General features: G+C 46.0%; 1 protein-coding gene across 5 annotated transcripts; it reads left to right on the plus strand.

The window, feature by feature from the left end:
• The first annotated feature begins 223 nt into the window (after positions 1-223).
• On the plus strand, positions 224-2,815 carry LOC125534182 (uncharacterized). 5 transcript variants are annotated; one of them, XR_015603145.1, is made up of 4 exons: positions 224-772; positions 1,323-2,259; positions 2,351-2,451; positions 2,590-2,815. XR_015603145.1 is itself a non-coding variant. In XM_087522394.1 (4 exons), exons 1-2 carry the CDS (start codon positions 396-398, stop codon positions 1,458-1,460), a joined length of 495 nt encoding a protein of 164 aa, XP_087378520.1. In that variant the 5' UTR covers positions 224-395; the 3' UTR covers positions 1,461-1,649; positions 1,840-2,259; positions 2,351-2,815. The 5 variants fall into 5 exon arrangements, 3 of the variants coding, with proteins under 3 accessions (XP_087378520.1, XP_087378523.1, XP_087378517.1); XR_015603144.1 differs by having other exon boundaries at positions 1,323-2,086; positions 2,166-2,259; positions 2,351-2,815; XM_087522394.1 differs by having other exon boundaries at positions 1,343-1,649; positions 1,840-2,259; positions 2,351-2,815.
• The last annotated feature ends 9,891 nt before the right edge of the window (positions 2,816-12,706 follow it).

A 12,706-nucleotide genomic window follows, 5' to 3' on the forward strand; every position in this document is an offset into this window, starting at 1 on the left:
TAAAGTTTTTGGTCCTTTTCAACTGGCTGTCAAACATCCAACCGTCTGTTTTGCTTCACATCGTGTCTTTCCAGTTCGGTGAATGACGGCTGGGCCAGCCATCTAGGTGGGACCACGTTGCAGTGTGCTTTGCTGACTGAGTTTGGGTGAAAAAAGGGGTGGACCGTGTGCTGTGCACGGTGAAAAGCCCGATCCCTCGTCCCTCCTCTCCTCGAGCCCCACGTTGCGCGGTGAAAACCCTAGCCCAATCTCTCGTCCCTCCTCTCCTCGCCCCGCGTCCCCTTCTTCGTGCTCGCCACCACCACCGTGCCGCCCCTCCCCTTCGCGTTTCTTCTCCTCCTGCGTAGGATCCATGGCTCCATGGCGGCTGCTGGCTCGAGGTAGGGGAGCGGAAGATGCGGGGTCGGTTGGATCGAGGCGGGGAGCGGCGGATGCGGCGTTGGCGGGCGGTGGCAGGAGAAGAGAAGCGGTGGTGGCGTCGACCTGCAAAGAGGCGAAAAGGAGCAGTAGCGGCGGCGTCGAGCTGCGAAGAGGCGCCGCTCAGGCGCGAGACCGTGGAGGCGGGAGTGGCTGCTTCGGGCCCTGATCTGGGAGGGTACGAGGCATGGAAGGGCGACATCGCCGGCGTCACAGCGCGCGGAGCCCGAGCCCCTGATGATGGGCAACGCCAAGGCCCCGCGACCGCGACAGGGAGCTCCTCATCTGCCGTCTCCGGCGGCAGCGGCGGCGGCTCGGTCCCCGGCGCCGAGGACGACGGCGACGGCTTGGACAGGTACGTCGCCTCCCCCTCCGCCTCTACCGCACTCTGCTCCTCCAGCCGCGAGGTTCGCCCCTCTCGTCCCCCTCCATTCACGCCTCGTTCATTCCCCTACGGTTTACCCTTTCATCCACCTACAACGTCGGGTCTATAGCCTTGCTGTTGAAATTTGTCCATGGTTCCGTGTTGGTAATCCTGTGGCAGTTCACAGCTTATTGTCAGATTTCTTGATTGTGCAAAAAGTAGGTTCGAAATGACTATTTATTTTAATGCTGCAAGTTCATAGGAGTAGGGATGTTGACCCTTGGCGAGTGTTTGTTGTGCTGAGGCTTACTATTGGATTGAGTGGTCAAATTGGTGATGAGCTTGATCACTTTTTTGGTGTAATTTGAGGGTAATATTTATATATCCTTAGCAATGGATTTGAGAAGAAATTGCTTTATCTGACTCCCTTGGAGGAACATATTATGATCTTATAATGTTATAATCCCCAAACAGAAGGCAGCCATACAGTGTATAAATGCTTTCTTGTGTTAGAACCCTGAGTGGTTGTTAATTTGCCTAGGGTGCTTGCCATGCTGACAGAAAATTCAGACCGGCGCTGAGATTTCTTGTCGCGAGGAAATCACGGGAGGACGAGATGAACCCGGACGAGGTCGCTGTAGTCATTGGCGCCTCCTCCGCCGCGGGAGGCCAAGGGTGAGAGGAAGGAGGCGTCGTCAGCTCCAGAAGGACCGGCAGCCCTCCTCGTCAACTGCATATGCCGAGGTCGCTGCTGGTGCCGCCGACTCCACACCAGCCTCCATCTCCCAACCAAGGCCAGCTCAACCCCTCAAGAAGAGCAGGGATGCTCTCTTTCTACATCCAGCATCCACACAACCAGATCGACAAGGTTGAGCTCCTCCATGAACAAATTTCTTACCTTGCTGGTTGTGTCATATGGCAGTCAGCATTTGCTTGATGAATGTTTCAGTTTTACTACCGCTGCACCTCCGCACCATGAGCTCAGCCTTCAGCCGTCACCGACACTGAGTGTGTATTCTTATTCCTTTCTCTAATTCATTCATATATTTCATGGGTAGGGTTTGGATGGCCTGATGAGAGCAGCCCAGTAGTTGTACCTCTGCAACTTCGGCAATGTATACAGTCATCAGTACCATCTCTTTACATTTCATTTTTTGAGTTGTTTGATTCATTTTATTTTCCAACTGAATCAACTCTCGAGGTGGACACATAGCTCTCTATAAGAAGATCAATCATCGATGACTTACCGATTTACAAGGCACGTAAAAAATATATACTTTCTATGTGTTCTTTGGATCAACTAATGTGAGGTCATTTTCTCTTATTTCATTGTTCTTGCCGCTGCATATATGCCTTCATGCATCTGAACCACTAAAAATTGCAGGAGAAAATATATTGTGGGGATAAGAGGCTATCAGTGTTTATTCCCCCTCCGCTCCCTCTCCTTCGACCATGGGCAGCAGCAGTCAGAGAACCAGGTATGGGTCCTCCTCCCCTTTCCTTTTTCCTTGCTTCTCACTTGTGCCTCAAACCCACCCCATTCTAATCTATCTACACTTTCTCTCCTAGGGGCAGCTGGTTTCAACGGGAAGCTACGTACTTATATGCCCCCACCAATTTCAACGGAGAAATATGACTAGCGACAACTACTAATATCAGGTGGATCCAAGGTGCATCCATTCCCCCCCCCCAAGCAGCTAACTTTTGTTATGTACACTGTAGCTATGGTTGTAGAACGCTCCCATTTCTTTTCTTACTATCAAATTTCCTTGATTCAGCTATTTGACTACATGTTATTATATGCCCAGGGTTAATTAGTACCTACAATGCTACCTTCAGTTTGTGTAAAAGGTCCAAAGTGGTTTCTGCAATTCTTATTATGCTTCCTGTTGTTCGATAGTTTCAATGGATTTTGGTGTTTCTTTAAAATTGATATTCCCTTGTTAATTCTTTGTTCTGTGGAGAGTATATTTCTTTTGTTGTGACTTGGTGTTATAAAGACTGTCCTTTTTTGTCTGATAAGCTATATGCTAATCCTTTGTGATTGTTGTGTTAGTGCACACATATTTATTCATATCAAAATTGTGTGTGTTTGTGTGGTTAATACTCACTTCGTTTTGATATATTTGTCTTCTAATAACCCATTGTGCACAGGACATACCATGGAAGCATCAACTTATCAAGAAATGACTTATTAACGTATTAAAAGACCATACCTGAACCACCTATGACATAACCTCTTCAAAACATTTAAGTAGGGGTGGGCAATAGAAGCGTTGTAGTAACTGCGCGCTTGCTGAACGGACAAACATTTTGACGATGACTCTTGATTTCATGGATATACAGAGATAAATGGATGGATGTTGCAAATACAATAGAAATCATGGGTGCAACAATTTTTATGTCCATGTTTTTCTTTTTGTCTGAATGTGTGTGTATACTGGTTACAGGGCACTATTTGCATAGAATTTATTTGACCTCTAGGAACTGGCTGTACCATCTAGCTTTTAAATGTAATAAATCTAGAAGGCAATGGAGCATTACTGTCTTTACCTCTTTCTACATAAGCAAGAAAGCTGTGACTTGGATTCTGGACATGAATCTTGTTAACCTGTTGAAGCAGAAAACTATAGATGCAGAGTCCAATTAGTTGTCCTTTGTGCATACACAAGAAAGTGGAATTTGGAGTCTGGACATGAATCCTTGAGACTGATGGCCAGAAACAGAACACAACATGATGACCTCCTACTTGAGTGAGACTCTTCTCCACATGTGACTGCTCTCTTTTGGAATACCAGCCATGCGTGACATATTTAGTAGAACAGAGTGTGTCGTACATCTGGTAGTTGTTGTTGCCTATACAGAGTGTGATGATCTGAGGGTTTGAACTATTTTTTTGCAAATTACTTGTTATATAAACTATATGGATGGAGTTACGGGACATTAAGAAAAGATATGGGAAAGAATAGAGTGTGAAATTTGCTATATAAATTGCTTGTTATATAAAAGTTGAATCTCATGATCCAACTTTTTAGAACTGTTGGGGATATTACTACTGGAGGTAAACCGGCCTTATGTAGCCGGGTTGACTCCTTAAAGATTAGAAGCCCATGAAGATGCAAGGATGATGGCGTGTCACGGAGGCCCAAGGCCCAAAGGCGGGTTAATGCCTGTAAATGTAAACCGACCTAGTCATGTAACTTGTATTGTAAGATAGGAAGGATAGAGACCGAACCGGATACGTTTATGATCCGGCTTCGGGACTCTGTAGCCCGGCGGGCGTCAACCTATGTATATAAAGGGACGACCCGGCAGCGGTTTAGGGACAGACAACAACTCAAGAGCCAGACAAAGTGGATTCACTCCCTGGCCTTCGAAACCCTAGCAATACCAATCACAACTAGATGTAGGCTTTTACCTTCTTTGAAGGGGCCGAACTAGTATAAAACTCTCCGTGTCCCCTTGTCTGGTTTAAAGCTAACCCGTAGCGATGGCTCCACGACTAAGTCCTTTCACAAGGACATCTGCCGTGACAAACCCACGACAGTTGGCGCCCACCGTGGGGCTATCGCACGATGGTTTTGAGTTCTTGAAGGGCAGCTTTGATAGACTTAAGGGATACGCTGTGGGCCGGATGATGAAGAGTCGTCGCGGCAAGCTCTACATCGACAACGCAGGATGGGGTCCCGAGGCCGATTCAATCGAATACGGGTACCGGGTCCCCTTTGGTGGGATTCACGTCTTCATCGGCAAGATCGGCGAACCGGCCCCTGAGCCGGGCATCTGCACCGACATCATCGAAACAGCTCGGCGTGCAAGTTCTTCGCCGGTTCAGCCTGTGGCAAAGCGTGTTTTCATAGGTGTCGTCCATGGGGCGAGATACGAGGATGGACCGGTGTCCGATGGAGAGACCATGGTCTGTTCTGATGATGAGTCTTTGGGAGAGACTGAATCGCTTTACCAGTTGCAGGACGGCCGGATTGATGGAGGATCCAAGGGCGACAGTATTCCGGATTCCCTTGATCTGCCAAACCGAGCCGCCATCTTCATGGCCGGCACGCAATCAGCGCCTCATTTCATCCGCCACTGCAACAATACTCTCCGGTTCAACAACGGCCACACCAACAGGGGCAGGAAGCTCGGCGCTGCCTCCAGCCCAAGTCCTGTCCGATTTGTTCGACGCTTTGGCAACGTTGATGGCCGCGGAGGTGGATGCAGCGGCCAGGGATCAGCACAATGTGGAGATGTTGGAAATATGCCCTAGAGGCAATAATAAATTAGTTATTGTTATATTTCATTGTTCACGATAATCGCTTATTATCCATGCTAGAATTGTATTGATAGGAAACTCAGATACATGTGTGGATACATAGACAACACCATGTCCCTAGTAAGCCTCTAGTTGACTAGCTCGTTAATCAATAGATGGTTACGGTTTCCTGACCATGGACATTGGATGTCATTGATAACGGGATCACATCATTAGGAGAATGATGTGATGGACAAGACCCAATCCTAAGCCTAGCACAAGATCGTGTAGTTCGTATGCTAAAGCTTTTCTAATGTCAAGTATCATTTCCTTAGACCATGAGATTGTGTAACTCCCGGATACCGTAGGAGTGCTTTGGGTGTACCAAACGTCACAACGTAACTGGGTGGCTATAAAGGTGCACTACGGGTATCTCCGAAAGTGTCTGTTGGGTTGGCACGAATCGAGACTGGGATTTGTCACTCCGTGTAACAGAGAGGTATCTCTGGGCCCACTCGGTAGGACATCATCATAATGTGCACAATGTGACCAAGGAGTTGATCACGGGATGATGTGTTACGGAACGAGTAAAGAGACTTGTCGGTAACGAGATTGAACAAGGTATCGGGATACCGACGATCGAATCTCGAGCAAGTATTGTACTGATAGACAAAGGGAATTGTATACGGGATTGATTGAATCCTTGACATCGTGGTTCATCCGATGAGATCATCGTGGAGCATGTGGGAGCCAACATGGGTATCCAGATCCCGCTATTGGTTATTGACCGGAGAGTTGTCTCGGCCATGTCTGCATGACTCCCGAGCCCGTAGGGTCTACACACTTAAGGTTCGATGACGCTAGGGTTATAGGGAATAGATGTACGTGGTTACTGAATGTTGTTCGGAGTCCCGGATGAGATCCCGGACGTCACGAGGAGTTCCGGAATGGTCCGGAGGTAAATATTTATATATGGGAAGTCATCATACGGTCACCGGAATAATTCGGGGGGTTACCGGTATTGTACCGGGACCACCGAAGGGGTTCCGGGGGTCCACCGGGAGGTTCCACCTGCCCCGGAGGGCCCTATGGGTTGTGTGTGGAGAGGGACCATCCCCTTAGTGGGCTGGGCGCCTCCCCCCTTAGGGCCCATGCGCCTAGGGTTTGGGGGAACCCTAAAGGGGGGGCGCCCCCCCTCCTTGCCTTGGGGGGCAAGGCAACCCCCATGGCCGCCGCCCCCTCCTCAGATTGGATCTGAGGGGGCCGGGGCCCCTCTCCCTTGCCCATATATATATATGTGGGGGGTGGGAGGACAGCCGCACCCAAGTTCTGGCGCAGCCCTCCCCTCTCCCAAGTCCTCCTCTCCCGCGGTGCTTGGCGAAGCCCTGCAGGATTGCCACGCTCCTCCTTCACCACCACGCCGTCGTGCTGCTGCTGGATGGAGTCTTCCCCAACCTCTCCTTCTCCCCTTGCTGGATCAAGGCATGGGAGACGTCACCGGGCTGCACGTGTGTTGAACGCCGAGGCGCCGTTGTTCGACGCTTAGATCGGAATCAACCGCGATCTGAATCGCTGCGAGTACGACTCCTTCATCGGCGTTCTTGCAACGCTTCCGCTTAGCGATCTACAAGGGTATGTAGATGCACTCCCCTTCCCTCGTTGCTAGATTACTCCATAGATTGATCTTGGTGATGCATAGAAAATTTTAAATTTCTGCTACGATCCCCAACAGCGGTATTAGAGTTAGGTCTATATGTAGATTCTATGCATGAGTAGAACACAAAGTAGTTGTGGGCGATGATTTTGTCAATTTACTTACCGTTACTTGTCTTATCTTGATTCGGCGGCATCGTCGAATGAAGCGGCTCGGACCGACCTTACACGTACTCTTATGTGAGACTGGTTCCATCCCGATAGACATGCACTAGTTGCATAAGGTGGCTAGCGGGTGTCTGTCTCTCCCACTTTAGTCGGATCGGATTCGATGAAAAGGGTCCTTATGAAGGGTAAATAGAAATTGGCATATCACGTTGTGGTTTTGGCGTAGGTAAGAAATGTTCTTGCTAGAAACCTATAGCAGCCACGTAAAAATTTGCAACAACAATTAGAGGACGTCTAACCTGTTTTTGCAGCATATGCCTTGTGATGTGATATGGCCAAAAGGATGTGATGAATGATATATGTGATGTATGAGATTGATCATGTTCTTGTAATAGGAATCACAACTTGCATGTCGATGAGTATGATAACCGGCAGGAGCCATAGGAGTTGTCTTAATTTATTGATGACCTGCGTGTCAACTTAAACATCATGTAATTACTTTACTTTATTGCTAAACCATTAGCCATAGTAGTAGAAGTAATAGTTGATGAGACGACTTCATGAAGACACGATGATGGAGATCATGATGATGGAGATCATGGTGTCATGCCGGTGATGATGATGATCATGGCGCCCCGAAGATGGAGATCAAAAGGAGCAAAATGATATTGGCCATATCATGTCACTATTTGATTGCATGTGATGTTTATCATGTTTTACATCTTATTTGCTTAGAACGACGGTAGCTTAAATAAGATGATCCCTCACAATAATTTCAAGAAAGTGTTCCCCCTAACTGTGCACCGTTGCGAAGGTTCGTTGTTTCGAAGCATCACGTGATGATCGGGTGTGATAGATTCTAACGTTCGAATACAACGGGTGTAAGCCAGATTTACACACGCAATACACTTAGGTTGACTTGACGAGCCTAGCATGTACAGACATGGCCTCGGAACACGGAAGACCGAAAGGTCGAACATGAGTCGTATAGAAGATACGATCAACATGAAGATGTTCACCGATGATGACTAGTCCGTCTCACATGATGATCGGACACGGCCTAGTTGACTCGGATCATGTATCACTTAGATGACTAGAGGGATGTCTATCTAAGTGGGAGTTCATTAAATAATTTGATTAGATGAACTTAATTATCATGAACATAGTCTAAATTGTCTTTGCAAATATGTTGTAGATAAATAGCTCACGTTGTAGTTACCTGTTTCAATACGCTCCTAGAGAAAGACTAAGTTGAAAGATATGGTAAGCAATGATGCGGACAGGGTCCGTAGTCCGAGGAGTGTCCTCACTGCTACACAGAAGGCTTACGTCTTTGATGCACCGCTCAATGTGCAAACCCCTACAACGTCGTCTGTGGATGTTGTGAACACCTGACAAACACATCCTGATGACTACTTGATAGTTTAGTGCACCATACTTTGCGGCTTAGAATCGGGACTCCAATGACGTTTTGAACGCCATAAGACATATGAGATGTTCCAAGAGCTGAAATTGGGATTTCAGGATCATGCCCGTGTTGAGAGGTATGAGACCTCTGACAAGTTCTTTTGCCAACAAGATGGAGGAGAATAGCTCAGCTAGTGAGCATGTGCTCAGAATGTCTGGGTGCTACAATCACTTAAATCAAGTGGGAGTTAAACTTCCAGATAAGATAGTAATTGATAGAGTTCTCTAGCCACTATCACTAAGCTACTAGATCTTCGTGATGAACTATGACATGCAAGGGATGGAGTTGATCCCGGAGCTGTTCGCGGTGCTTAAGAACGCAAAAGGCAGAAATCAAGAGGAGCATCAAGTGTTGATGGTTTAACAAGACCACTGGTTTCAAGAAGGGCAAGGGCTAGAAGGGAAACTTCATGGATGGCAAACCAGTTGCCGCTCCAGTGAAGGAACCCAAGGTTGAACCCAAACCCGAGACTAAGTGCTTATATTGTAAGGGCAACGGTCACTGGTAGCGGAATTACCCCAAATGCATGGTAGATAAGAAGGCTGGCAACTTCAACAAAGTATATACGTGTTATTAATGTGTACCTCACTAGTACTCCTGGTAGCACCTGGGTATTGGATACCGGTTCAGTTGCTATTATTGGTGACTTGAAGCAAAAGCTACGGACTAAACGGAGACTAGCTAAGGGCGAGGTGACGATGTGTGTTGGAAGTGTTTCCAAAGTTGATGAGATCACTATCGCACGCTCCATCTGCCTTCGGGATTAGTATTGAACCTAGATAAATGTTATCAGGTGTCTACGTTGAGCATCAATATGATTAGATCATGTTCATTGCAATACGGTTATTCATTTAAGTTAGAGAATAATGGTTATTCTGTTTACATGAATAATACCTTTCATGGTCATGCACCCTATGTGAATGGTTCAGTGAATCTCGGTCGTGGTAATACACATGTTCACGCCAAAAGATGTAGATAGTACCACTTTCTTGTGGCACTGCCGCTTAGGTCATATTGGCGTAAGATGCATGAAGAAACTCCGTGTCAATGGATGTTTGGAGTCACTTGATTTTGAATCGCTTGACACATTCGAGCCATGCCTCATGGGCAGGATGACTAAGACCCCGTTTTCAGGTACAATGAAACGAGCAAGTGACTTGTTGGAAATCATACATGCTGATGCGTGTGATCCAATGAGAATTGAAGCATGCGGTGGATATCGCTATTTTCTCATCTTCACTGACAATTTGAGTAGATATAGGTATATTTACTTAATAAAGCACAAGTCTGGAACATTTGAAAAGTTCAAGTGATTTCAAAGTGAAGTTAAGAACCATCATAACAAGAAGATCAAATTCCTACGATCTGATCGATGAGAATTTCTGAGTTATGAGTTTGGCAATCACTTAAGACATTGTGGAATTGTTTCACAGTTGAAGCCACCTGGAACACCACAGGGTAATGGTGTGTCCGGACATCGTAATCGAACCTTATGAGATATGGTGCGATCTATGATGTCTCTTACCGATCTACCGTTTTCATTTTGAGGATATGCGTTAGAGACAGGTGCATTCACTTTAGAGAGGACACCATCTAAGTCCGTTGAGACGACGTCGTATGAATATGGTTTTGCAAGAAACCAAAGTTGTCATTTCTTAATGTTTGGGGATGCGATGCTTAAGGCTTCAGCCGGAGAAGCTCGAACCCAAAAGAGGACAAACACATCTTCATAGGATACCCAAAGGTGACAGTTGGGTGTACCTTCTATCTCAGATCCGAGGGCAAATTGTTTATCGCTAAGAACGGGTCCTTTCTCGAGAAGGAGTTTCTCTCGAAAGAATTGAGTGGCAGGAAGATAGAACTTGATGAGATTGTCGAACCTTTACTTCAACCAGAGAGTGATGCAACACAGAAAGATGTTTTCTGTGGCGCCTACGTCTGTTGAATAGGAAGTTAATGATAGTGATCATGAAGCTTCGGATCAAGTTGCTATTGAACCTCGTAGGTCGACAAGGATATGTACTACTCCTGAGTGGTACGGTAATCCTGTCTTAGATATCATGTTGTTAGACAACAATGAACCTACGAGCTATGGAGAAGCGATGGTGGGCCCGTATTCCGACAAATGGTTAGAAGCCATGAAATCCGAGATAGGATCCATGTATCAGAACAAAGTATGGACTTTGGTGGACTTGCCCGATGATCGGCAGGCCATTGAGATAAATGGATCTTTAAGAAGAAGACGGACGTGGGCGGTAATGTTACCGTCTATGAAGCTCGACTTGTGGGAAAGAGTCTTTTCACAAGTTCAAGGAGTTGACTACGATGAGAATTTCTCACCCGTAGCGATGCTTTAGTCCGCCGGTATCATGTTAGCATTAGCTGTATTTTTTGATTATGAAATCTGACAGATGGATGTCAAAAACAAGTTTTCTTACCAGTTTTCGTAAGAAAGAGTTGTATGTGATACAATCAAATTTTTGTCGATCCTGAGGATGCTAAAAGGTATGTTGGCTCCAGCGATCCTTCTATGGACTAGAGCAAGCATCTCGGAGTCAGAATATATGCTTTGATGGAGTGATCAAAGCTTTTAGGTTTATACAATGTTTGCTAGAAACTTGTATTTACAAGAAAGTTAGTGGGAGCACTACAACATTTCTGATAAGTATATGTGGATGACATATTGTTGATCTGAAATAATGTAGAATTTTTGGAAAGCATAAACGGTTGTTTGAAGAGTGTTTTTCAAAGGAAGACCTGGATAAAGCTGCTTACATATTGGGCATCAAGATCTATAGAGATAGATCAAAACGCCTGATGATACTTTCAAAGAATGCACACCTTGACATGTTTTTGAAGGAGTTCAAAATAGAACAGTCAAAGAAGGGGTTCTTACCTGAGTTGTAAGGTGTGAAGTTGAGTAAGACTCAAAGCTTGACCACGACAGAAGAAAGAGGAAGGAAGAAGGTCGTCCCCTATGCTTTTGTCATAGGCTCTACACGGTATGCCATGCTGAAGTACCGCACCTGATGTGTGCCTTGCCACATGTCTGGTAAGAGGGTACAAAGGTCATCTAGGAGTGGATCACCAGATAGCGGTCGAAATTATCCTTAGAGGAATAAGGAAATGTTTCTCGGTTATGGAGGTGATAAAGAGTTCGACATAAAGAGTTACGTCGATGCAAGCTTAACACCTATCCGGATAGCTCTGAGTAGAGATACCGGATACGTATAATGGAGCAACAATTTGGAATAGCTCCAAGTGGAACGTGGTAGCAGCATCTATGATATGACATAAATTTTTGTGAAATACATAGGGATCTGAACATTGCAGACCCGTTGACTACAACCTCTCTCACAAGCATAACATGATCAAACCCAAAACTCATTGAGTGTTAATCACATAGTGATGTGAACTAGATTAGTGACTCTAGTAAACTCTTTGGATGTTGGTCACATGGCGATGTAACCTATGAGTGTTAATCACATGGCGATGTGAACTAGATTATTGACTCTAGTGCAAGTGGGAGACGGTTGGAAATATGCCCTAGAGGCAATAATAAATTAGTTATTGTTATATTTCATTGTTCATGATAATCGTTTATTATCCATGCTAGAATCGTATTGATAGGAAACTCAGATACATGTGTGGATACATAGACAACACCATGTCCCTAGTAAGCCTCTAGTTGACTAGCTCGTTGATCAATAGATGGTTACGGTTTCCTGACCATGGACATTGGATGTCGTTGATAACGGGATCACATCATTAGGAGAATGATGTGATGGACAAGACCCAATCCTAAGCCTAGCACAAGATCGTGTAGTTTGTATGCTAAAGCTTTTCTAATGTCAAGTATCATTTCCTTAGACCATGAGATTGTGCAACTCCCAGATACCGTAGGAGTGCTTTGGGTGTACCAAACGTCACAACGTAATTGGGTGGCTATAAAGGTGCACTACGGGTATCTCCGAAAGTGTCTGTTGGGTTGGCACGAATCGAGACTGGGATTTGTCACTCCGTGTAACGGAGAGGTATCTCTGGGCCCACTCGGTAGGACATCATCATAATGTGCACAATGTGACCAAGGAGTTGATCACGGGATGATGTGTTACGGAACGAGTAAAGAGACTTGCCGGTAACGAGATTGAACAAGGTATCGGGATACCGATGATCGAATCTCGGGCAAGTATCGTACCGATAGACAAAGGGAATTGTATACGGGATTGATTGAATCCTTGACATCGTGGTTCATCCGATGAGATCATCATGGAGCATGTGGGAGCCAACATGGGTATCCAGATCCCGCTGTTGGTTATTGACCGGAGAGTTGTCTCGGCCATGTCTGCATGACTCCCGAGCCCGTAGGGTCTACACACTTAAGGTT

The sequence above is a fragment of the Triticum urartu genome, chromosome 1A (genome assembly GCF_056163025.1).
Source record: "Triticum urartu cultivar PI428250 chromosome 1A, HENAU_Tu73, whole genome shotgun sequence".
Classification (NCBI taxonomy): domain Eukaryota; kingdom Viridiplantae; phylum Streptophyta; class Magnoliopsida; order Poales; family Poaceae; genus Triticum; species Triticum urartu.

Bases quoted from the DNA above. Each gene is read 5' to 3' on its own strand.
- LOC125534182 (XM_087522391.1), top strand. From the start codon at position 396: ATGCGGGGTCGGTTGGATCGAGGCGGGGAGCGGCGGATGCGGCGTTGG. The intron at 773-1,342 runs GTACGTCGCCTC...CCATGCTGACAG, and splicing joins GACGGCGACGGCTTGGACAG to AAAATTCAGACCGGCGCTGA.